Below are 23,759 nucleotides of genomic sequence, written 5' to 3' on the forward strand. Positions count from 1 at the left end.
TTGCCGACTTGTACTTCCCAAGCGCTTAGTCCCGTGCTCTGCACGCAGTAGGTGCTCAATAAATACGACTGAATGAATGAATACTCCAGTGCTTGGCACACAGGAAGCGCTTAACAAATACCATCATTATTATGATTACCCCTGACTCTCCCGTGGCCCAGCACGGACCTCCAACACCCCTGACTCTCCCCGCCACGACCCAGCACGGACCATCCCACACCTCTGACTCTCCCCTTCTCCTACCTGACTGGAAAATAGCCGGGGGTAGGTTCACCGAACCAGGGGCCAGGCCAGGCCAGGGGGGACACGCAGGGATGGAGAGGGGAGAGTCCGTGGGGTTGGATAAAAATAATAATAATAATAATGATGGCATTTGTTAAGCACTTACTATGTGCCAAGCACTGTTCTAAGCGCTGGGGAGGTTACAAGGTGATCGGGTTGTCCCACGTGGGGCTCACAGTCTTAATCCCCATTTTCCAGATGAGGTCACTGAGGCCCAGGGAAGTGAAGTGACTTGCCCAAAGTCACCCAGCTGACAAGTGGCAGAGCCGGGATTTGAACCCATGACCTCTGACTCCAAACCCCGGGCTCTTTCCACTGAGCCACGCGAGCTGTTGGATGCTCGGTGCTGGCTCACGGCGGGAGAGTCCCCCTCGTCCCCTTCCCCATCCCCCTCATCTTACCTCCTTCCCTTCCCCACAGCACCTGTATATATGTATATATGTTTGTACATATTTATTACTCTATTTATTTTACTTGTACATATCTATTCTATTTATTTTATTTTGTTAGTATTTTTGGTTTTATTCTCTGTCTCCCCCTTTTAGACTGTGAGCCCACTGTTGGGTAGGGACCGTCTCTATATGTTGCCAACTTGTACTTCCCAAGCGCTTAGTCCAGTGCTCTGCACACAGTAAGCGCTCAATAAATACTATTGATTGATTGATTTATATTTATTACTCTATTTATTTATTTATTTATTTTACTTGTACATATCTATTCTCTTTATTTTATTTTGTTAGTATGTTTGGTTTTGTTCTCTGTCTCCCCCTTTTAGACTGTGGGCCCACTGTTGGGTAAGGACTGTCTCTATATCTTGCCAACTTGTACTTCCCAAGCGCTTAGTACAGTGTTCTGCACACAGTAAGCGCTCAATAAATATGATTGATTGATTGATTGAGAGTCAGGGATATTGGGTGGTGTGTGTCCGGTCACTGGGGCAGTCAGGTAGGAGAAGGGGAGAGTCAGAGGTGTGGGATGGTCCGTGCTGGGTCGTGGCGGGGAGAGTCAGGGGTGTTGGAGGTCCATGCTGGGCCACGGGAGAGTCAGGGAGAATCATAATAATGATGTTATTTGTTAAGCTCTTCCTGTGTGCCAAGCACTGGAGTATTCATTCATTCAATCATATTTATTGAGCACCTACTGCGTGCAGAGCACTGGACTAAGCGCTTGGGAAGTACAAGTCGGCAACATATGGAGTAGATACAAGGTAATCAGGTTGTCCCACGTGGGACTCACAGCCTTAATCCCCATTTTACAAATGAGGGAGCTGAGGGACAGAGAAGTTAAGCAGCTTGCCCATGGTCACACAGGAGACAAGTGGCAAGAGCTGGGATTAGAACCCATGCCATCTGACTCAAGAGCCCAGGCTCTTTCTGCTAAGCCATGCTGCTTTTCGTGGCGTGAAGAGGGGAGAGGTCAGGGGTGTGGGATAATAATAATAATGATAGCATTTGGTAAGTGCCCAAAATAATAATTTTGGCACTTACCAGTTTTAATCTGGTACTCACAGTTTTAATCACAGTTTTAAAACTCACAGTTTTAATGGCACTCACAGTTTTAATCCCCGTTTTCCAGATGAGGGAACTGAGGCCCAGAGAAGTGACTTGCCCAAAGTCACAAAGCTGACAGTTGGCGGAGCCGGGATTTGAACCCATGACCTCTGACCCCCAAGCCCGGGCTCTTTCCACTGAGCCACGCTGCTTCCGTGAAATGGGAATTGAGACTGAGCCTCTCACACGGAACAGGGACTGGGTCCAACCCAACTTGCCGGCATCCGCCCCAGCGCTTCCTACGGAGTCTGGCACATAGTAAGTGCTCAATAGATAGCCCAATGATGATTCTTCTTGTCGTTGCAGAAAGCGTTCACCGCCTTGTGCCACAGCACCCACCTGTACGGGCGCCGGCTCGTGTTGGAGTGGGCAGACACCGACGAGTCCGTGGCCGCTCTGAGGAGGAAGACGGCCGAGCACTTTTATGGTAAGTCCGGGAGCATCGGGGCCGGAGGCCACGCTGCCCCTTTGGACAGGACGATGGCTTTCCCTAAACCACTTCTGGCTTTTTATGGTGTTTGTTAAGCGCCTACTTCGAGTCAGGAAGAAGCGTGGCTCAGTGGAAAGAGCACGGGCTCTGGAGTCAGAAGTCACGGGTTCAAATCCCGGCTCCGCCACTTGTCAGCTGGGTGACTTTGAGCAAGTCACTTCACTTCTCTGGGCCTCAGGTACCTCATCTGGAAAATGGGGATTAAGACTGAGGCTCACGTGGGAGGACCTGATCATCTTGTAACCTCCCAGCGCTTAGAACAGTGCTTTGCACATAGTAAGCACTTAATAAATGCCATTATTATTATTATTATCATTACCAAGTACTGGGGTAGATACAAGGTAATGAGGTTGGATTCAATCCCTGTTCCTCTTGGGGCTCCCAGTCTTAATCCCCATTTGACAGATGAGGGAACTGAAGCGCAGGAAAGTGAAGCGGCTTGCCCTAGGTCTCACAGCAGACAAGGGGTGGAGGCTGGATTAGAACCCAGATCCTTCCGACTCCCAGGCTTGTGCTCTGTCCATTAGACCACTCTGCCTCTCGCTTTTCCCTGCTGTGGCTCTTCGAGCCCCCGGGGTCGTGCCCGGCATTCGTCCAGTGGGCAGGGGCAGCAAGGGCCTCCCTTGAAGGGTCAAAGCCGCCTCTCCCACCTGGCTGGGGGCCACGGGGAGCGCTCAGTACATGCTAGCCTCATATTGGGAACCATATGAGAAGCTGCGTGGCTCAGTGGAAAGAGCAAGGGCTTGGAAGTCAGAGGTCAGGGCTTCTAATCTCGACTCCGCCACTTGTCATTCATTCAGTCGTATTTATTGAGCGCTTACTGTGTGCAGAGCACTGTACTAAGCGCTTGGGAAGTAGCTGTCAGCTGTGTGACTTTGGGCAAGGCACTCTGTTCTTCAGTTCCCTCATCTGTAAAATGGGGATTAAGATTGTGAGCACCATGTGGGACCTTCCTTCCTCTCCCCCTCGTCCCCCTCTCCATCCCCCCCATCTTAGCTCCTTCCCTTCCCCACAGCACCTGTATATATGTATATATGTTTTTACATATTTTTTTTTTACTCTATTTTACTTGTACATATCTATTCTATTCATTTTATTTTGTTAGTATGTTTGTTTTTGTTCTCTGTCTCCCCCCTTTTAGACTGTGAGCCCACCGTTGGGTAGGGACTGTCTCTCTATGTTGCCAATTTGGACTTCCCAAGCGCTTAGTACAGTGCTCTGCACATAGTAAGCGCTCAATAAATCCGTTTGATGATGATGATGACGACAACCTGATCACCTCGTATCCCCCCCAGAACTTAGAAAAGTGCTTTGCACAGAGTAAGCGCTTGACAAGTAGCATCATTATTGTTATTATTGGGGAAGCGTCCATGGGGAGGGAGGACGGCAGCGGGGAGGGGGGCAGGTGACCACTGACCCTCGAACTGGGGTCCGAGGCCCCGATTTCCCGGGGATGGAGCGAGCGGACCCGGGGACCGCGGTGGGTCTCCGATGAGCCCGGCCCTGAGTATCCCGAGCCGTGTGGGCGGCATGCGGCGGAGAGGCGGTGTGGGAGATTCCAGGCCCAGCTCCGCCTCCGGCCCCTGGATCCCTCTGTGCTCCATACGGGGGGAGAGTCAGGGATGGAGACGGGAGAATCGGATGTGGGATTGTCCGTGCTGGCTCTCTGAGGGAGCCAGGGATGGAGAGGGGAGAGCCAAGGGTGTGGGATGATCCGTGCTGGCTCACTGAGGGAGAATCAGGGATGAAGAGGGGAGAGGCCGGGATGTGGGATAATAATAATGATAATAATAATAATGGCATTCATTCATTCATTCATTCAATCGTATTTATTGAGCGCTTACTGTGTGCAGAGCACTGTACTAAGCGCTTGGGAAGTACCAGTGCGTTCTATCTGTCCAACAACACCAGGCTAATAAGTCCCCCTCTGCCAGGGACCAAAACACAAGCCGATGTCATTTCTTCTCAGTTTTTCTTTTACTTTTTCACTCAGTCAGTCATATTTATCAAGCACTTACTGTGTGTAGGGCACTGGACGTAGCGCTTGGAAGTACAATTCAGAAACAAATAGAGACAATCCTACCCAACAGGGGGCTCACAGTCTAGAAAAAAGATGGTATTTGTTAATAATAATAATAATAATGATCGCATTTATTAAGCACTTACTATGTGCAAAGCACTCTTCTGTGCGGTGGGGAGGTTACAAGGTGATCAGGTTGTCCCACGGGGGGCTCACAGTCTTCATCCCCATTTGACAGATGAGGGAACTGAGGCCCAGAGAAGTTAAGTGACTTGCCTAAAGTCACACAGCTGACAAGTGGCAGAGCTGGGATTTGAACCCATAATAATAATAATAATGGCATTTATTAAGCGCTTACTATGTGCAAAGCACTGTTCTAAGCGCTGGGGAGGTTACAAGGTGATCAGGTTGTCCCACAGGGGGCTCACAGTCCTCATCCCCATTTGACAGATGAGGGAACTGGGGCCCAGAGAAGTGAAGTGACTTGCCCAAAGTCACACAGCTGACAAGTGGCAGAGCTGGGATTTGAACCCATAATAATAATAATAATAATAATAATAATAATGATGGCATTTATTAAGGGCTTACTATGTGCAAAGCACTGTTCTAAGCGCTGGGGAGGTTACAAGGGTCCCACAGGGGGCTCACAGTCTTCATCCCCATTTGACAGATGAGGGAACTGGGGCCCAGAGTAGTGAAGTGACTTGCCCAAATTCACACAGCTGACAAGTGGCAGAGCTGGGATTTGAACCCATAATAATAATAATAATAATGATGGCATTTATTAAGCGCTTACTATGTGCCAATCACTGTTCTAAGCGCTGGGGAGGTTACAAGGTGATCAGGTTGTCCCACAGGGGGCTCACATTATTAATTCCCATTTTACAGTTGAGGTAACTGAGGCCAGAGAAGTGAAGTGACTTGCCCAAAGTCACACAGCTGACAAGTGGCAGAGCCGGGATTTGAACCCATAATAACAATAATAATAATAATGGCATTTATTAAGCGCTTACTATGTGCAAAGCACTGTTCTAAGCGCTGGGGAGGTTACAGGGTGATCAGGTTGTCCCACAGGGGGCTCACATTATTAATTCCCATTTTACAGTTGAGGTAACTGAGGCCAGAGCAGTGAAGTGACTTGCCCAAAGTCACCCAGCTGACAAGTGGCGGAGCCGGGATTCGAACCCATGACCTCTGACTCCCAAGCCCGGGCTCTTTCCACCGAGCCACGCTGCTTCTCTAAGGATACCCTTAGATGAGCGCCTCCTGAAGCTGCCCCAGCGCTGAGCACAATCCCTGGCATAAAGTAAGCGCCCAGTTGGTACCGTTATTGCCACCGAGAGTAAGTGGACCCTGGGGGAGGGCGGGGCAGCGGAGCACAGGCCTCCCCACCCCCTGCTCCTCATCTTTGAATCAATCAATCAATCAATCATATTTATTGAGCGCTTACTATGTGCAGAGCACTGTACTAAGCGCTTGGGAAGTACAAATTGGCAACATATAGAGACAGTCCCTACCCAACATTGGGCTCACAGTCTAAAAGAATGCCTTTGAATGCCCTCTAAGGTCTCGGGGTTGTCCACACAGTAGCAGAGGCCACTTGGGCCCTGACTTCTCCTCCTCCTCCTCCTCCTCTTCTTCCTCCTCCTCTAATCTAATCCCGGCTCCACCACTTCTCTGCCATTTGACATCGTGCAAGTCACTTCACTTCTCTGTGCCCTATCAATCAATCAATCAATCAATCGTATTTATTGAGCGCTTACTGTGTGCAGAGCACTGTACTAAGCGCTTGCGAAGTCCAAGTTGGCAACATATAGAGACAGTCCCTACCCAACAGTGGGCTCACAGTCTAAAAGGGGGAGACAGAGAACAAAACCAAACATACTAACAAAATAAAATAAATAGAATAGATAGGTACAAGTAAAATAAATAAAATACCAAATCTGTAAAATGGGGATTGGGGCTGCGAGCCCCAAGTGGGACAGGGACTGTGTCCTACTTGATTTGCTCGGATCCACCCCAGCGCCTAGTACAGCGCCTGGCATATAGTAAGCACTTAACAAATACCACAGTTATTATTATTGTTCTATGGAAACGCTAAGCGCCGGAGAGATTCCAAACAATCAGGTTGGACACAGCAACCTGAGGGAGAGAGGACGGGTATTTAATCCCCATTTTACAGATGAGTAAACAGGGGAACTGGGAATAATAATAATAATAATAATAATAATAATAATAATGGCATTTATTAAGCGCTTACTATGTGCAAAACACTGTTCTAAGCACTGGGAAGGATACAAGGTGATCAGGTTGTCCCTCATGGGGCTCACAGTCTTCATCCCCATTTTACAGACGAGGTAACTGAGGCACAGAGAAGTTAAGTGACTTGCCCAAAGTCACACAGCTGACAATTGGCAGAGCCGGAATTTGAACCCATGACCTCTGACTCCAAAGCCCAGGCTTTTTCCTACTGAGCCACAAAATGACTTGGCCAGGGTCACACAGGAGGCAAGGGGCAGAGCTAGGATTCGAATTCAGAGCTCGCTCAGATTCCACTGGAACCCAGAACCCAGGTTAGGACTCTAGACTGTGAGCTCAGTGTGCGCAGGAAATGTCACTGTTTATTGTGTTGGTGTTGTACTTTCCAAAGTGCTTAATACAGTGCTCTGCATACGGTAAGCGCTCAAGAAATATGATTAAATGAATGAACCCTGTTCATTCATTGTTCTCTGTCTCCCCCTTTTAGACCGTGAGCCCACTGTTGGGTAGGGACCGTCTCTATATGTTGCCAACTTGTACTTCCCAAGCGCTTAGTACAGTGCTCTGCACACAGTAAGCGCTCAATAAATACTATTGATTGATTGATTGATTGATTGAACCCAGGTCCCCTGGATTCCAAGCCCGGGCCCTCTCCCCATCCTCCCCTCCTCTGCCCGTCCCGTTCCGTTAGAGAAGCAGCGTGGCTCAGTGGAAAAAGCACGGGCTTTAGAGTCAGGGGTCAGGGGTTCGAATCCCCGCTCTGACAATTGTCAGTTGTGTGACTTTGGGCAAGTCACTTCACTTCTCTGGGCCTCAGTTCCCTCATCTGTAAAATGGGGATTAAGACTGTGAGCCCCCAGTGGGACAACCTCCCCAGTGCATAGAACAGTGTTTTGTTTAGTTTTTTTCTTTTAGACTGTGAGCCCACTGTTGGGTAGGGACCGTCTCTCTATGTTGCCAACTTGGACTTCCCAAGCGCTTAGTACAGTGCTCTGCACACAGTAAACGCTCAATAAATACGATTGATTGATTGATTGATTGAACCCAGGTCCCCTGGATTCCAAGCCCGGGCCCTCTCCCCATCCTCCCCTCCTTTGCCCGTCCCGTTCCGTTAGAGAAGCAGCGTGGCTCAGTGGAAAAAGCACGGGCTTTAGAGTCAGGGGTCATGGGTTCGAATCCCCGCTCTGACAATTGTCAGCTGTGTGACTTTGGGCAAGTCACTTCACTTCTCTGGGCCTCAGTTTCCTCATCTGTAAAATGGGGGTTAAGACTGTGAGCCCCCCGTGGGACAACCTCCCCAGTGCATAGAACAGTGTTTTGTTTAGTTTTTTTCTTTTAGACTGTGAGCCCACTGTTGGGTAGGGACCGTCTCTCTATGTTGCCAACTTGGACTTCCCAAGCGCTTAGTACAGTGCTCTGCACACAGTAAGCGCTCAATAAATACGATTGATGATTGATTGATTGATTGATTCCCGCCCCCGGCCCCCCAGACCTGTGAGAGGAGGCCTTCTTCTCCAGCCCCCATGTCAGGAGACATTCCACTTACTCGAGAAGCAGTGTGGCTTAGTGGAAAGAGCCCGGGCTTGGGAGTCAGAGGACATGGGTTCTAATCCCTGCTCTGCCGCTTGTCCGCTGGGTGACCTTGGTGAAACCGCTTCACTTCTTTGTGCCTCAGTTCCCTCATCAGTCAAATGGGAAATAAGACTGTGAGCCCCACCTGGGACAACCCAGACTGTGAGCCCACTGTCGGGTAGGGACCGTCTCTCTATGTTGCCAACTTGTACTTCCCAAGCGCTTAGTAATCAATCAATCAATCGTATTTATTGAGCGCTTACTGTGTGCAGAGCACTGTACTAAGCGCTTAGTACAGTGCCCTGCACACAGTAAGCGCTCAATGAATACGACTGAATGAACCTGATTACCTTGCATCTACCCCAGCGCTTAGAACAGTGCTTAATAATAATAATAATGGCATCTGTTAAGCGCTTACTATGTGCAAAGCACTGTTCCAAGCGCTGGGCACTGTTCTAAGCGCTGGATTGCCACATAGTACATGCTTAACTAATACTGTCATTATTATTGTGCTAGGAACAGGTGATCTCAGGGCCCAGCAAGCCCCGACAGGCCTCCGCCCCTGCCAACACTGCTGTCTTCCCTCCCCTGACTCTCTCCTCGTTTATCTCTCTGTCTCTCTCGTCCCACCTATGTCTCTCTTCCTCTCCCCATCTCCCTGTCTCTCTCTCCTGTCCCCCCCTTTCTCTCCTCCTGTCTTCCACTTTCTCTCCCTCCCGCTCCCCTCCTCCTGCGTCTCTCACCATCTGCATCCCCGCCGTTTCTCCCCTTCTGTCCCTCTGTCCATCCGGGCCAGCCTCGGCGTCACCTGGCCTCTCCTTCCCGTTCCCGTTCCTGTTCCCGTTCCCGTATTTGGCCTCCGGGCCGGAGGACGATCATCAGGGCGGGTGGCGGAAGGCTGGCTGGGATTGTGAGCAGGGAGGGCACAGAGGAAGATTAGCCCCTGCCCTGCTGCTGGGGCGAACTATGGATTTCCCTCCCTGCTCAGCAGTCGTCTTCAAAGATGGGGCCGCAGGGCGGAGGCTCCTGGGGAGAGGAAATATACACACTCTCTCTCTCTCTTTCTCTCTCTCTCTCTCTCTCACATTGCCCCCCACCCCACTAGCCAGCCTCGCCGAGAAAGGTGGAACCGGGTGAAGCAGAATATGTTTGTACATATTTGTTACTCCATTTATTTATTTATTTCACTTGTACACATCTCTTCTATTGATTTTATTTTGTCAGTATGTTTGGTTCTGTTCTCTGTCTCCCCCTTTTAGACTGTGAGCCCACGGTGGGGTAGGGACCGTCTCTGTATGTTGCCAACTTGGACTTCCCAAGCGCCTAGTCCAGTGCTCTGCACACAGTAAGCGCTCAGTAAATACGATGGATGATGGTGATGATGGCACTGTGGATCTGAGCTTCCGGCCTGGGCCAGGACGGTGTCAGTGTGGGTCCAGGGGAGCCAGTCCCCATCCCACTCCCTCTCCAACTCATGTTTGGGATTTTCCCATTTTCAGGTAGCGGGGTCGGTGCATATCCCTGTGCTCTCCCCAGCTCTTGTTCCCTCCGTTCCCTCCCGCTGCTCTCAGTTTCCCTCCCACCCCCTTCACTCCTCAGCTGTCCTCCCTCTCCCTCCTATTCCCGTCGCTTGCCCACTCCATTCCCGTTCACTCTCCTCAATTCCCCTCTGCTCCTGCTCCCTCCTCCCCTGCCCGTCCACTCCCTCAGCTCCCCTCCTTCTCCTGCTCTCAATCAATCAATCAATCATATTTATTGAGCACTTACTGTGTACAGTAAGCGCGTGGGAAGTACAAGTTGGCAACATATAGAGACAGTCATCATCATCATCATCAATCGTATTTATTGAGCGCTTACTGTGTACAGAGCACTGTACTAAGCGCTTGGGAAGTACAAGTTGGCAACATATAGAGACAGTCATCATCATCATCATCAATCGTATTTATTGAGCGCTTACTGTGTACAGAGCACTGTACTAAGCATGTGGGAAGTACAAGTTGGCAACATATAGAGACGGTCCCTACCCAACAGTGGGTTCACAGTCTAAAAGGGGGGAGATGGAGAACAAAACCAAACATACTAACAAAATAAAATAAATAGAACAGATATGTACAAGTTAAATAAATAGAGTAATAAATATGTACAAACATATATACATATATACAGGTGCTGTGGGGAAGGGAAGGAGGTAAGATGGGGGGATGGAGAGGGGGACGAGGGGGAGAGGAAGGAAGGGGCTCAGTCTGGGAAGGCCTCCTGGAGGAGGTGAGCTCTCAGACTGCTCTCATTATTATTATTAATTAATAATAATCGTGTTTATTGAGCACCTACTGTGTGCAAAGCACTGTATTAAGCGCTTGGGAAAGTACACTAATAATGATGGTATTTGTTAAGCTTTGTTTTTGTCTAAAATTCCTTCCTCTAGACTGTGGTAATAATAATAATGATGGTATTTGTTAAGCGCTTACTCTGTGCCAAGCACTGTAAGCCCATTGTGGGCGGGGATTATCTCTCTTTATTGCTGTATTGTGCTTTCCAAGCGCTTAGTATGGTGCTGTGCGCACAGTAAGCGCTCAGTAAATACGATTGAATGAATGAATACAACGTGGCAGACACTATACTAAGCGCTGGAGCGGATACAAGCAAATCGGGTTGGTCACGGTCCCTGTCCCATGTGGGGCTCACAGTCTCAATCCCCACTTTGCGGATGAGGGAACTGAGGCACAGAGAAGTAAAGTGACTTGCCCCGGATCACACAGCAGACAAGTGGCAGAACCGGGATTAAAACCCATGTCCTTCTTACTCCCCCAGACCCATGCTCTACCCACGGCTTCATGCTGCTTCTCATTTGGGCAAGTCACTTAACTTCTCTGTGCCTCAGTTATCTCATCTGTAAAATGGGGGTGAAGACTGTGAGCCCCCCGTGGGACAACCTGATCACCTTGCGCTTAGAACAGTGCTTTGCACATAGTAAGCACTTAATAAATGCCATTATTATTATTATTATTCCCTGCCCATCACTTCATTCATTCAGTAGTATTTATTGAGTGCTTACTGTGTGCAGAGCACTGTACTAAGCGCTTGGGAAGTACAAGTTGGCAACATCTAGAGACGGTCCCTACCCAACAGTGGGCTCACAGTCTAAAAGGGGGAGACAGACATTACTATAAACAGATATATTAAATTCATTGACGGATATATCCATATGCGCCGTGGGGAAGGGAGAGGATGAATGAAGGAGCAAGTATGAGCGGCGCAGAAGGAAGTAGGAGAAGAGGAGAGGAGGGATCAGTCAGGGAAGGCTTCCTGGAGGAGATGGGCCTCCAGTAAGGTTTTGAAGTCGGGGAGAGCAGTGATGTGTCGTCAATTATATATATATACAATATATATCTGTATATATATATATATATGTTTGTACATATTTATTACTCTATTTATTTATTTTATTTGTACATATCTATTCTATTTATTTTATTTTGTTAGTATGTTTGGTTTTGTTCTCTGTCTCCCCCTTTTAGACTGTGAGCCCACTGTTGGGTAGGGACTGTCTCTATACGTTGCCAATTTGCACTTCCCAAGCGCTTAGTCCGGTGCTCTGCACACAGTAAGCGCTCAATAAATACGATTGATGATGATGATGATGTGTCTGACGTGAGGTGGGAGGGCGTTCCAGAGGTAGGTTGCGGGCGAGCGGTCGGCGGCGAGATCGATGAGATGGAGGGACAGCGAGAAGGTTAGCGGCACCAGAGGAGCAAAATGTGCGGGCTGGGTTGGAGGAGGAGGAGATTAACGAGGTGAGGTGGGAGGGGGCAAGGGGATAATAATAATAATAATAATGATAATAATAATAATAATAATAATAATGGCATTTGTTAAGCACTTACTATATGCAAAGCACTGTTCTAAGCGCTGGGGGGATACAGGGTGATCCAGTTGTCCCACGTGGGGCTCACGGTCATCATCCCCATTTTAGAGATGAGGTAACTGAGGCGCCGAGAAGTTAAGTGACTTGCCCACGGTCCCGCAGCAGACATGTGGCGGAGCCAGGCTTCGAACCCATGACCTCTGACTCCAGAGCCCTGGCCCTTTCCACCGAGCCACGCTGCTTCTCAACAGAAGGCCGACTCTGGTGGGGCACGAGCCCCCAACCTTTGAATGTCTCCCACACGCTAGAAGTCCAGTGCGCTATCATCATCGTCGTCAATCGTATTTATTGAGCGCTTACCGTGTGCAGAGCACCGGACTAAGCGCTTGGGAAGTACAAATTGGCAACATAGAGAGACAGTCGCTACCCAGCAGCGGGCTCACAGTCTGAAAGGGGGAGGCAGAGAACAAAACCAAACATACGAACAAAATAAAATAAATAGAATAGATATGTACAAGTTAAATAGAGTAATAAATATGTACAAACATATATACAGGTGCTGTGGGGAAGGGAAGGAGGATATGAACCCATGACCTCTGACTCCAAAGCCCGTGCTCTTTCCAAAGTGGACGGCTTTACAGCCACCTTCCTCCCGCATCCACTCCCTCCTGTGCCCTCCGTCCCCCTCAACTCCCCCCGCTCCCCTCCTCCTCCTCCTCCTCCTCCTCCTCCTCCTCCTCCTCCCCGCGGTCCCGTGCTGCGGCGGTCCCGGGAGGGACGGCGCGTGTACAGAGACCCCGGCTCTCCATCTCGCCAAATGACTATTGACCTGTGTTCCCTGCTGCCCACCGAGACTCCGGCCGGCGGGCAGGCGTGGGGCGGGCACCGAAAGCCCGGCGTGGGGCCGCCCGCCCTTCCCTGCCCAACCCAGGAGGACCGGGCCGGCTGAGGAAGGCTGCCAGGGGGACGAGGAAATGACCAGGAATGGCACGGGAGCGGGGCCTGCCGTGCCTTCCCTCCATCCGGCGGGCGGGCGAGCGGATATTTGAACCCCCATCCCGGGCCGATAAGAATAATGATGGTATTTGTTAAGCGCTTACTATGTGCCAAGCAGCGCTGGACCACTGTTATCCCTGGAAGCAGCTGGGCTCAGTGGAAATAATAATAATAATAATAATAATTCATTCATTCATTCAATCATATTTATTGAGCGCCTACTGTGTGCAGAGCACCGTACTAAGCGCTTGGGAAGTCCAAGTCGGCAACATATAGAGACGGTCCCTACCCAACAACGGGCTCACGGTCTAGAAGGGGGAGACAGACAACAAAACATAATTAATAATCAATTGATGGCATTTATTAAGCACTTACTACGTGCAATGCACCGTTCTAAGCACTGGGGAGGTTACAAAGTGATCCGGTTGTCCCACGGGGGGCTCACAGTCTTAATCCCCATTTTACAGATGAGGGAACGGAGGCCCAGAGAAGTGAAGTGACTTGCCCAAAGTCACACAGCTGACAACTGGTGGAGCCGGGATTTGAACCCGTGACCTCTGACTCCAAAGCCCGCGCTCTTTCCATTGGGCCACGCTGCTTCTCCTACATGTGGTCAGGTGTCAAGTCATCAGAATGAATAGAAATAAAGCTAGATGCACATCACTGACAAAATAAATAGAATAGTAAATATGTGCAAGTAGAGTAAATAGAGTAAAAAATCTGTACAAGCATATATATGATGATGATGGCATTTGTTAAGCGCTTACTATGTGCAGAGCACTGTTCTAAGCGCTGGGGGGGGATACAAGGTGATCAAGTTGTCCCCCGTGGGGCTCACAGTCTTAATCCCCGTTTTACCGATGAGGTAACTGAGGCCCAGAGAAGTTAAGCGACTTGCCCAAGGTCACACAGCAGACGTGTGGCGGAGTCGGGATTCGAACCCACGCCCGCTGACTCCAAAGCCCGGGCTCTTTCCACTGAGCCACGCTGCTTCCCCGGGCTTGGGAGGCAGTGGTCATGGGTTAAGGCCCTGCTGAGAGCTCACCTCCTTCAGGAGGCCTTCCCAGACTGAACCCCTTCCTTCCTCTCCCCCTCGTCCCCCTCTCCATCCCCCCCATTTTACCTCCTTCCCTTCCCCACAGCACCTGTGTATATGTATATATGGTTGTACATATTTATTACTCTATTTATTTTATTTGTACATATCTATCCTATTTTATTTTGTTAGTATGTTTGGTTTTGTTCTCTGTCTCCCCCTTTTAGACTGTGAGCCCACTGTTGGGTAGGGACTGTCTCTATATGTTGCCAATTTGTACTTCCCAAGCGCTTAGTACAGTGCTCTGCACATAGTAAGTGCTCAATAAATACAATTGATTGATTGATTGATTGATTCAGATCCCGGCCCTGCCAACTGGCAGCTGTGTGACTTGGGGCAAATCACTTAACTTCCCAGTGCCTCAGTTACCGCATCGGTAAAATGGGGTTTGACCGTGAGCCCCCCGTGGGACCACCTGATGACCTTGTATCCCCCCAGCACTTAGAACAGTGCTTTGCACATAGTGAGCGCTTAATAAATGCCATCATCATCATCAAACGTATTTATTGAGCGCTCACTGTGTGCAGAGCAGTGTACTAAGCGCTTGGGAAGTACAAGTTAATGCCATTATTATTACTTTATTATTATCCCTGACCCCACCACACAAACCCTCCGGACCCCCGCTGGGTGAACTCAGGAAGGTCACCTCTCCTCGCTGGGCCTCAGTGTCCTCATCTGTAGAATGGGGGCCCGAACCCCAGGGCCGTGGGGAGCCAGGTGGGGATGGGAGGGGCGCCTGGGCCCCGCCGGCCCCAGCACAGCATAGCACAGCGCAGCCCCCTCCCCATCCCCTATCATTCATCCATTCATTCAATCGTATTTATTGAGCGCTTCCTGTGTGCGGAGCACTGTACTAAGCGCTTGGGAAGTCCAAGTTGGCAACATTCATTCATTCATTCATTCATTCAATCGTATTTACTGAGCGCTTACTATCCTGCCCTGCCCCAGCCTGTGAACCCGTTGTTGGGTAGTGACCGGCTCTATACGTTGCCAACTTGTGCTTCCCAGGCGCCCAGTACAGTGCTCTGCACACAGTAAGCGCTCAATAAATACGATTGATTGATTGATTGTGGCAGAGGGGTTGGGACCCCCTTGGGACAGTTGGGGTGGGGGCATACCTCCCATTAAAGTCCCCTGTTTTGTTTACATGGTGTTTATCTTGGGCTGCAGCTGCAGAAGGGAAAGAAGGCATGGGGCTTGTTTCATTATTTACTTTACACCTTTTTCGGGTTCTGCGTTGTGTTTTTTTGCCGAAAACCCAGTGAGGCCTTGCTGTCTGGAGCGTGGGGGGTTCAGCAGCTGTTCGCTCTCCTCCGAGCGCCTGTGCTTACCATGTGGGATCTGCTGGGAGGGGGTCCCCCCCCCCCCACCCACATATGCACACATATGTACACATATGTACACGCGTACGCGCAGACCGAGCCCCTTCCTTCCCCTCCCCCTCGTCCCCCTCTCCATCCCCGCCTTCTTACCTCCTTCCCTTCCCCACAGCACCTGTATATATGTTTGTACATATTTATTACTCTATTTATTTTACTTGTACATATCTATTCTATTTATTTTATTTTGTTAGCATGTTTGGTTTTGTTCTCTGACTCCCCCTTTTAGACTGTGAGCCCACTGTTGGGTAGGGACTGTCTCTAGAGGTTGCCAATTTGTACTTCCCAAGCGCTTAGTACAGTGCTCTGCACATAGTAAGCGCTCAATAAATACGATTGATGATGATGATGAGGGGAGCATTATTACTCTATTTATTTTACTTGTGCATATCTATTCTATTTATTTTATTTTCTTAGTATGTTTGGTTTTGTTCTCTGTCTCCCCCTTTTAGACTGTGAGCCCACTGTTGGGTAGGGACTGTCTCTATATGTTGCCAATTTGTACTTCCCAAGCGCTTAGTACAGTGCTCTGCACATAGTAAGCGCTCAATAAATACGATTGATGATGATGATGAGGGGAGCAATGGAGACTGGATGAGAGCCCTGGACAGAGCGGCCCAAGCGCCAGGACCAAAGCACCGGGCAGAGGGACCGGAGTGCCAAGGGCAGAGCTGCCAGCCGGGAGAGGAGAGAGCCGTTGAGAAGCAGCGTGGCTTAGTGGAAAGAGCAAGGGCTTTGGAGTCAGAGGTCATGGGTTCAAATCCCTGCTCGGCCAATTCCCCGCTGTGTGACTCTGGGCAAGTCACTTCACTTCTCTGGGCCTCAGTTACCTCCTCTGTAAAATGGGGAGTAAGACTGTGAGCCCACTGTGGGACAACCTGATCCCTTGTATCCTCCCCAGTACTTAGAACAGGGCTCTGCACATGGTAAGCGCTTAACAGATGCCATCGTCATTACAACCTGATCACCTTGTATCCTCCCCAGCACTTAGAACAGTGCTCTGCACATAGTAAGCGCTTAACAGATGCCATCGTCATTATTATTATTATTATTATTATTATTATTATTGTCCAGTCCCTGCAGCGTCAGCCTCAGGGTGGGGTGCAGGGGCTGGGGGTGAGGTCAGACCCTGCCTGGGAAATCCGTGGGGGCCATGGAGAAAGGGAGCAACGAGTCACCCAGGAACAGGTCGTCCGTGACCCTCCCCTGATGGTCCAGCCGGGTCATGATGATGATGATGATGGCATGTGTTAAGCGCTCACTATGTGCAAAGCACTGTTCTAAGCGCTGGGGGGGGGGAGGTTACAAGGTGATTAAGTTGTCCCACATGGGGCTCACAGTCTTAATCCTCATTTTACAGATGAGGTAACTGAGGCTCAGAGAAGTTAAGTGACTTGCCCAAGGTCACACAACAGACATGTGTTGGAGCCGGGATTCGAACCCGTCACCTCTGACTCCAAAGCCCGTGCTCTTTCCACTGAGCCACGGGTCATCTGTCTGGCCCTGTGTGGGATGGGGGGTCGGATAATAATAATAACAATGATGGCATTTATTAAGCGCTTACTATGTGCAAAGCACCGTTTCTAAGCGCTGGGGAGGTCACAAGGCGATCAGGTTGTCCCAAGGGGGGCTCACAGTCTTCATCCCCATTTTACAGATGAGGGAACTGAGGCCCAGAGAAGGGAAGTGACTCGCCCAAAGTCACACAGCTGACAATTGGGAGAGCTGGGATTTGAACCCATGACCTCCAATTCCAAAGCCTGTGCTGTTTTCCACCGAGCCACGCTGCGGATGCACAGAAGGAGAGGGTGGATAATGAGAGGAGGCAGGAGAGCTCCTCCTGAGTGACTGCCGGGAAAGACTGGAGAGCTGAAGAAGGGGCAGGAGGAGGGAGGGACCGGGGAAGAGTCGGGGAGATTTATAGGGAGATCACGCCTGATGGATTCCATTTTCTCAATAAATCATGCGGCCAGCTCATTAGGGTCAAGAGATTGGGGAGGCTGGGGGACAGGGGTTGGAAGAGGGAGTTAAACGTCAGGAACAACTGGCGAGGGTCATTAGCATGGAAGTCATGGAAAAAATGGGACGGGGAGAGTCAGGCGTGTGGGATGATCCATGCTAGGTCACTGCGGAGAGAATCAGGAGTGTGGGGAGGTCATCATCATCATCAATCATATTTATTGAGCGCTTACTATGTGCAGAGCACTGTACTAAGCGCTTGGGAAGTACAAATTGGCAACATCTAGAGACAGTCCCTACCCAACATCATCATCATCAATCGTATTTATTGAGCACTTACTATGTGCAGAGCACTGTACTAAGCGCTTGGGAAGTACAAATTGGCAACATATAGAGACAGTCCCTACCCAACATCATCATCATCAATCGTATTTATTGAGCACTTACTATGTGCAGAGCACTGTACTAAGCGCTTGGGAAGTACAAATTGGCAACATAGAGAGACAGTCCCTACCCAACAGTGGGCTCACAGTCTAAAAGGGGGAGACAGAGAACAAAACCAAACATACTAACAAAATAAAATAAATAGAATAGATATGTACAAATAAATAAATAAATAGAGTAAGAAATATTATTTATTAATTTATATTTATTATTTATATTTATTAATAGCGGCGGAGGTCCATGCTGGGTCACTGGGGGAGGGTCAGAGGTGTTGGATGCCCCTTTCTGGATCACTGGAGGGACAGACTGGGGTGCAGAGGAGAGAGGCGGGGGGTTGGATGGTGTTGGCTGGGTCACTGGGGGAGAGTCAGGGTTGTTGGATGATCCGTGCTGGGTCACTAATGGAGAGTCCGGGATGGAGAGGGGAGAGGCGGGGAGGTGTTTAGTCATCATCATCATCATCAATCGTATTTATTGAGCGCTTACTATGTGCAGAGCACTGTACTAAGCGCTTGGGAAGTACAAATTGGCAACATAGAGAGACAGTCCCTACCCAACGGTGGGCTCACGATCTAAAAGGGGGAGACAGAGAACAAAGCCAAACATACTAACAAAATAAAATAAATAGAATAGATATGGACAAGTAAAATAAATAGAGTAATAAATATGTACAAACATATGTACATATATACAGGTGCTGTGGGGAAGGGAAGGAGGTAAGATGGGGGGGATGGAGAGGGGGACGAGGGGGAGAGGAAGGAAGGGGCTCAGTGTGGGAAGGCCTCCTGGAGGAGGTGAGCTCTCAGTAGGGCCTTGAAGGGAGGAAGGGAGCTAGCTTGGCGGAGGGGCAGAGGGACTGGGGGCATTCCAGGCCCGGGGGAGGACGTGGGCCGGGGGTCGATGGCGGGACAGGCGAGAACGAGGTACGGGGAGGAGATTAGCGGCGGAGGAGCGGAGGGTGCGGGCTGGGCTGGAGAAGGAGAGAAGGGAGTAGTCGGTGCTGGGTCACTGGAGCGAGAGTCAGGGATGAAGAGGGGGCGTTGGATGAGCTCTACTAGATCCCTGGAGGGAGTCATGACGATCCAATAGTCAGTGCTGAGTAACCAGCGGCCCAGTGAGGGATGGAGGGGGGAGGCTACGGCAGGCTTCAGGGGCACCAGAACCTCTCTTCCTCCCCAGCCTTGTTTGGGGGAGTGCCAGGGTTGGGGGGGTGGCCCTGACCCGCAGACAGAGGACAGTCACCCATCGGTCCGGCCAATTCCCCGGCACCCCGAGTCTCGCGGGGCGGACGGGGGAGGAGGCTGCGAGGGGAGCCAAGTGACCCCGGCTCCTTCCTCAGTGGTGGAGACCAGGAGGGCGAGGGATAAGCAGCACGGTCTAGTGGAAAGAGCACCGGCCTGGGAGTCGGAGGACCTGGGTTCTGATCCCAGCCCTGCCACTTGTCTGCTGCGTAACCCTGGGCAAGTCGCTTCACCTCTCTGGGCCTCAGTTATTTCATCAGAAAAATGGGATTGAGACCAGGCTCCATGTGGGACAAGGACTGTGTCCAACCTGATTATCTTGTATCTACCCCAGCGCTTTGAACAGTGCTTGGCACATACTCATTCACTCATTCAGTTGTATTTATTGAGCGCTTACTGTGGGCAGAGCACTGTACTGAGCGCTTGAGAGTACAGTATAACAAAGAACAGACATAGAACAGACAAGGACAGTCTTGCCCACAACGAGCTCATAGTCTAGAGGGGGAGAAAGAGAGAGAGAGAGAGAGAAAAAATATACAGATAGCATATATCTATATAGATATATGTCTATATGTCTATTCTGTCTCCCCCTTTTAGACTGTGAGCCCACTGTTGGGTAGGGACTGTCTCTATATGTTGCCAACTTGTACTTCCCAAGCGCTTAGTACAGTGCTCCGCACATACTCATTCACTCATTCAATTGTATTTATTGAGCGCTTACTGTGGGCAGAGCACTGTACTGAGCGCTTGAGAGCACAGTATAACAAAGAACAGACATAGAACAGACAAGGACAGTCTTGCCCACAACGAGCTCATAATCTAGAGGGGGAGAAAGAGAGAGAGAGAGAAAATATACAGATAGCATATATCTATATAGATATATGTCTATATGTCTATTCTGTCTCCCCCTTTTAGACTGTGAGCCCACTGTTGGGTAGGGACTGCCTCTATATGTTGCCAACTTGTACTTCCCAAGCGCTTAGTACAGTGCTCTGCACATACTCATTCACTCATTCAATTGTATTTATTGAGCGCTTACTGTGGGCAGAGTACTGTACTGAGCGCTTGAGAGTACAGTATAGCAAAGAACATAGTCTTGCCCACAACAAGCTCATAATCTAGAGGGGGAGAAAGAGAGAGAGAAAAAATATACAGATAGCATATATCTATATAGATATATGTCTATATGTCTATTCTGTCTCCCCCTTTTAGACTGTGAGCCCACTGTTGGGTAGGGACTGTCTCTATATGTTGCCAACTTGTACTTCCCAAGCACTTAGTACGGTGCTCTGCACACAGTAAGCGCTCAATGAATACGATTGATTGATATGCACATAGTAAGCGCTTAAGTACCGCAGTTATTATTATTTTTATTATCTGGAGACCAAGATCAAGCGCTTAGTCCAGTGCGCTGCACACAGTAAGCGCTCAATAAATACGATTGATTGATTGACTGATATGCACATAGTAAGCGCTTAACAAGTACCACAGTTATTGTTATTATTTTTATTATCAGGAGACCAAGATCAAGCGCTTAGTGCAGTGCTCTGCACACAGTAAGCGCTCAATAAATACGATTGATCGATCGATCATCCCCCATGTGGGGGACTCTGAGTGGCCGGAGGGAAGGGGGCGGGGGCGACCCACGGGGAGCTGCCACCTCGGGGCCGGAGGGGCGGGGGGCCGTGGGTGCTGACGGGGTCCTCCCCTCCCCGTTGTGTCTCCCACCACGCCACGGTCCACCCCGGCTCAGACGCCCCAGCCAAGAAGAAGCAGCGGCCGCAGGCCCTGGATGACTTCCTGGAAAAGATGGACAAGGAGGACAGCGACGTCGAACTGTAGTGCGGTCGGGCCCGGCCGGCCGAACCGGTGAGTCACAGCGGGGCTGGGAAGGGCGAGGGGCCAGTCAGTCAATCAAGGTCATTGAGCGCTTACTATGTGGAGAGCACTGAACTAAGCGCTTGGGAACAATCAATCAATCATATTTATTGAGCGCTTACTGTGCGCAGAGCACTGTACTAAGCACTGGGGAACATCTAGAGACAGTCCCTACCCAACAGTGGGCTCACAGTCTAAAAGGGGGAGACAGAGAACAAAACCGAACATACTAACAAAATAAATAGAACAGATATGTACAAATAAAATAAATAAATAAATAGAGTAAAAAATATGTACAACCATATATCCATATGTACAGGTGCTGTGGGGAAGGGAAGGAGGTAAGATGGGGGGGATGGAGAGGGGGATGAGGGGGAGGGGAAGGAAGGGGCTCAGTCATATTTATTGAGCGCTTACTGTGCGCAGAGCACTGAACTAAGCGCTTGGGAACAATCAATCAATTATCATCATCATCAATCATATTTATTTATTTTTTTTTTTATGATGGCATTTATTAAGCGCTTACTATGTGCAAAGCACTGTTCTAAGCGCTGGGGAGGTTACAAGGTGATCAGCTTGTCCCACGGGGGGCTCACAGTCTTAATCCCCATTTTACAGATGAGGTAACTGAGGCCCAGAGAAGTGAAGTGACTTGCCCAAAGTCACACAGCTGGTAATTGGCAGAGCCGGGATTTGAACCCATGACCTCTGACTCCAAAGCCCGTGCTCTTTCCACTGAGCCACGCTGCTTCTCTATTTATTGAGCGCTTACTATGTGCAGAGCACTGTACTAAGCGCTTGGGAAGTACAAATTGGCAACATCGAGAGACAGTCCCTACCCAACAGTGGGCTCACAGTCTAAAAGGGGGAGACAGAGAACAAAACCAAACATACTAACAAAATAAATAGAACAGATATGTACAAATAAAATAAATAAATAAAGTAAAAAATATGTACAACCATATATACATATATACAGGTGCTGTGGGGAAGGGAAGGAGGTAAAGTGGGGGGGATGGAGAGGGGGACGAGGGGGAGGGGAAGGAAGGGGCTCAGTCATATTTATTGAGCGCTTACTGTGCGCAGAGCACTGAACTAAGCGCTTGGGAACAATCAATCAATTATCATCATCATCAATCATATTTATTGAGCGCTTACTATGTGCAGAGCACTGTACTAAGCGCTTGGGAAGTACAAATTGGCAACATCGAGAGACAGTCCCTACCCAACAGTGGGCTCACAGTCTAAAAGGGGGAGACAGAGAACAAAACCAAACATACTAACAAAATAAATAGAACAGATATGTACAAATAAAATAAATAAATAAATAGAGTAATAAATATGTACAAACATATATCCATATATACAGGTGCTGTGGGGAAGGGAAGGAGGTGAGATGGGGGGATGGAGAGGGGGACGAGGGGGAGAGGAAGGAAGGGGCTCAGTCATATTTATGGAGCGCTTACTGTGCGCAGAGCACTGTACTAAGCGCTTGGGAAGTACAAGTTGGCAACATAGAGAGACAGTCCCTACCCAACAGTGGGCTCACAGTCTAAAAGGGGGAGACAGAGAACAAAACCAAACATACTAACAAAATAAAATAAATAGAACAGATATGTACAAGTAAAATAAATAAATAAATAGAGTAATAAATATGTACAAACATATATCCATATATACAGGTGCTGTGGGGAAGGGAAGGAGGTAAGATGGGGGGGATGGAGAGGGGGACGAGGGGGAGAGGAAGGAAGGGGCTCAGTCATATTTATGGAGCGCTTACTGTGCGCAGAGCACTGTACTAAGCGCTTGGGAAGTACAAGTTGGCAACATAGAGAGACAGTCCCTACCCAACAGTGGGCTCACAGTCTGGAAGGAACAGACAATTCCCTGCCCACAACGAGTTTAGGGACAGGCGTTAATATAAGTAAATAGATTATGGATATATACATAAGAGCCATGGGTCAGGGAGGGGGGACGAATAAAGGGAGAAAGTCAGGGTGAAGCAGAAGGGAGTGGGAGAAAAGGAGAGGGGAGCAAGTCTTCTAGACGGTGAGCCCGCTGTTGGGTAGGGACCGCCTCTGTACGTTGCCAGCTTGGACTTCCCAAGCGCTTAGTACAGTGCTCTGCACGCAGGAAGCACTCAGTAAGTACGATTGAATGAATGAGCTTAGTCAGGGAAGGCCTCTTGGAGGAGATCAATCAATCAGTCGTATTTATTGAGCGCTTACTGTGTGCAGAGCACTGTCCTAAGTGCTTGGGAAGTACAAGTCGGCAACACATAGGGACGGTCCCTGCCCAACAGCGGGCTCACAGTCTAGAACGGGGAGACAGAGAACAAAACCAAACATACTAACAAAATAAAATAAATAGAATAGATATGTACAAGATAAATAGAGTAATAAATATGTAGAAATATATATACAGGTGCTGTGGGGAAGGGAAGGAGGAAAGATGGGGGAGATGGAGAGGGGGACGAGGGGGAGAGGAAGGAAGGGGCTCAGTCTGGGAAGGCCTCCTGGAGGAGGTGAGCTCTCAGTAGATGTGTGGATCAGCTGCCGTGTCTCAGCATCAGTGCACCTCGAGGGGCTTAGCGCCTGCTGAGTGCAGAGCACTGTGCCGAATGCTTGGGAGAGGACCGTAGAGTTGATAGGCCCAATCCCCGCACTCAAGGAGCACTGTACTAAGTGCTTGGGAAGAGCACGGTAGAGTTAGCAGACAGGATTCCTGC

At 49.5% G+C, this 23,759-nt stretch overlaps 1 protein-coding gene across 1 annotated transcript in view; it reads left to right on the top strand.

Moving 5' to 3' along the window:
- RBM19 (RNA binding motif protein 19) overlaps positions 1-20,998 on the top strand; it is a 131,400-nt gene extending 110,402 nt beyond the window's left edge. Inside the window, exons 23-24 of the mRNA XM_038763587.1 lie at positions 2,139-2,259; positions 20,907-20,998. Coding sequence (XP_038619515.1) covers positions 2,139-2,259; positions 20,907-20,995 — 210 coding nt within the window. The 3' untranslated portion in view covers positions 20,996-20,998. The remainder of the gene's footprint in view (positions 1-2,138; positions 2,260-20,906) is intronic.
- The last annotated feature ends 2,761 nt before the right edge of the window (positions 20,999-23,759 follow it).

The sequence above is a fragment of the Tachyglossus aculeatus genome, chromosome 21 (genome assembly GCF_015852505.1).
Source record: "Tachyglossus aculeatus isolate mTacAcu1 chromosome 21, mTacAcu1.pri, whole genome shotgun sequence".
Lineage (NCBI taxonomy): Eukaryota > Metazoa > Chordata > Mammalia > Monotremata > Tachyglossidae > Tachyglossus > Tachyglossus aculeatus.